This window comes from Carlito syrichta, unplaced genomic scaffold, assembly GCF_000164805.1.
Source record: "Carlito syrichta isolate Samal-C Ts95f unplaced genomic scaffold, Tarsius_syrichta-2.0.1 Scaffold303288, whole genome shotgun sequence".
NCBI classification, from domain to species: Eukaryota; Metazoa; Chordata; class Mammalia; order Primates; family Tarsiidae; genus Carlito; species Carlito syrichta.
The window spans coordinates 20,327-21,949 of record NW_007247384.1 but is presented as its reverse complement, the minus strand read 5'-3'; the positions used below and the strand labels follow the sequence as shown (position 1 = coordinate 21,949).

The 1,623-nt window shown below is 44.5% G+C and overlaps 1 protein-coding gene across 1 annotated transcript; it reads left to right on the top strand.

The window, feature by feature from the left end:
• The first annotated feature begins 185 nt into the window (after nt 1-185).
• Nucleotides 186-890, top strand: LOC103260656 (signal peptidase complex subunit 1). Its single transcript, XM_008058306.1, has one exon. It carries the CDS (start codon nt 201-203, stop codon nt 507-509), a length of 309 nt encoding a protein of 102 aa, XP_008056497.1. The 5' UTR covers nt 186-200; the 3' UTR covers nt 510-890.
• The last annotated feature ends 733 nt before the right edge of the window (nt 891-1,623 follow it).

Below are 1,623 nucleotides of genomic sequence, written 5' to 3'. Positions count from 1 at the left end.
GATCGCCGGAGCCCAGCAGGTCAAGGCTGCGGTGGCCGGGAGCGGCCACTGCACTCCAGTCTGGGCGACAGAGTGAGACTCCAACTCAAAAAAAAAAAAAATCGACTCCTGGGCTTGGCGGGGCGGTCGAGCGACACACAGTGTCTGCCCCTGGCCGCTATGGTCCCTGAGTCTTGATCGCCCTCGCTCCGCAGCCTGCCATGCTGGAGCATCTGAGTTCGCTGCCCACACAGATGGATTACAAGGGCCAGAAGCTGGCTGAACAGATGTTTCAGGGAATTATTCTTTTTTCTGTGATAGTTGGATTTATCTACGGGTACGTGGCTGAACAATTCGGGTGGACTGTCTACACAGTTATGGCCAGATTTGCTTTTTCATGTTTGCTGACACTTCCTCCATGGCCCATCTATTGCCGACATCCTCTCAAGTGGTTACCCGTTCAAGACTCAAGCACAGAAGACAAGAAGCCAGGGAAAAGAAAAATTAAGAGGCATGCTAAAAATAATTAATTGAGGTTTTCATGATTCAGCATCTGCTTTTGTTTCCTGTGAGCTGAGTTAGACTGCTTTCATTAAAATATGAGCTAAAACCACATATGCTCTTATGGCACAGCTGCGTATAGATTTAGGTTCACTTCATTTCTAACCCAATTGGGTTTTGACTTACAGTTTAGACCCTCTCGTCATAATCTTGCTCTGAAATGGGGAACAGAAAATATGAGTATTCAGTTTCTTTCAGGTATAGATAATGAACAACTGCCTCATAAATGATAGTACAATTTAACAATCAGAGTTGCACAATTTAACTATCAAAGTTTTGTAATTCATTATGAGTTGCTTAACTGTTTTAATGTTTCCAATTAAAACTCATAATGCAAAAAAAAAAAAAAATAACTCCCCAATCTTATTTTGCCATGGAACCCTCTCTTCAGGTAATATCTATTTACTATCCCACAGAACTGATATTCCACAGAATCCACTTTGGGAAACCCCAACCGATTTCATCAATATGTGTGTAAACATGTCTTCCCGAGCCCACAGGATTCTGTTGCAGAATGTGCCAGGACACAACTGTCCTTTTTCGCCCTCATTTCACCTCATATCCCAATCCCCAACCTCCCTCCTCTTTTTGATTTCTTTCTCCATTTTGGTTTAGGTCAAATGGATTCTTGCCTGTGCTAAGCCCCCTGCCCCATGCCATAGCCTTGATACAAAAGTCCTCTTGCCTAAGTCCCCTTTGGTCAAGCATGGCTTCCTTGTCCCTGTTCTTTTCAGGTACTAAAAGTGTCAGGGGACCCCATCCAGGAGACAGACATCTACACGGGAAAGACTGACACCAAAGAGTGGCCACAAGCAACTAGCATAATCCAGAGCCTCCTGTTTGGCCAGAGACACTGAAATACTTTCTAAACATGGGGTCCATTGTGGTTAAATTGTGTCCCCCTGCCAAAAAAAGAATTGTAGGTTGAAGTCCTAACCCAAGTACCTCAGAATGTGACCTTATTTGGAAACAGGGTCATAGCACATGTGAGTAATTAAGTCAAGATGAGATCAGGCAGGGTGTGGTGGCTCATGCCTGTAATCCCAGCACTTTAGGAAGCAGAGGTAAGAGAATTGCCTGAGC

Bases quoted from the DNA above. Each gene is read 5' to 3' on its own strand.
- LOC103260656 (XM_008058306.1), top strand. From the start codon at position 201: ATGCTGGAGCATCTGAGTTCGCTGCCCACACAGATGGATTACAAGGGC.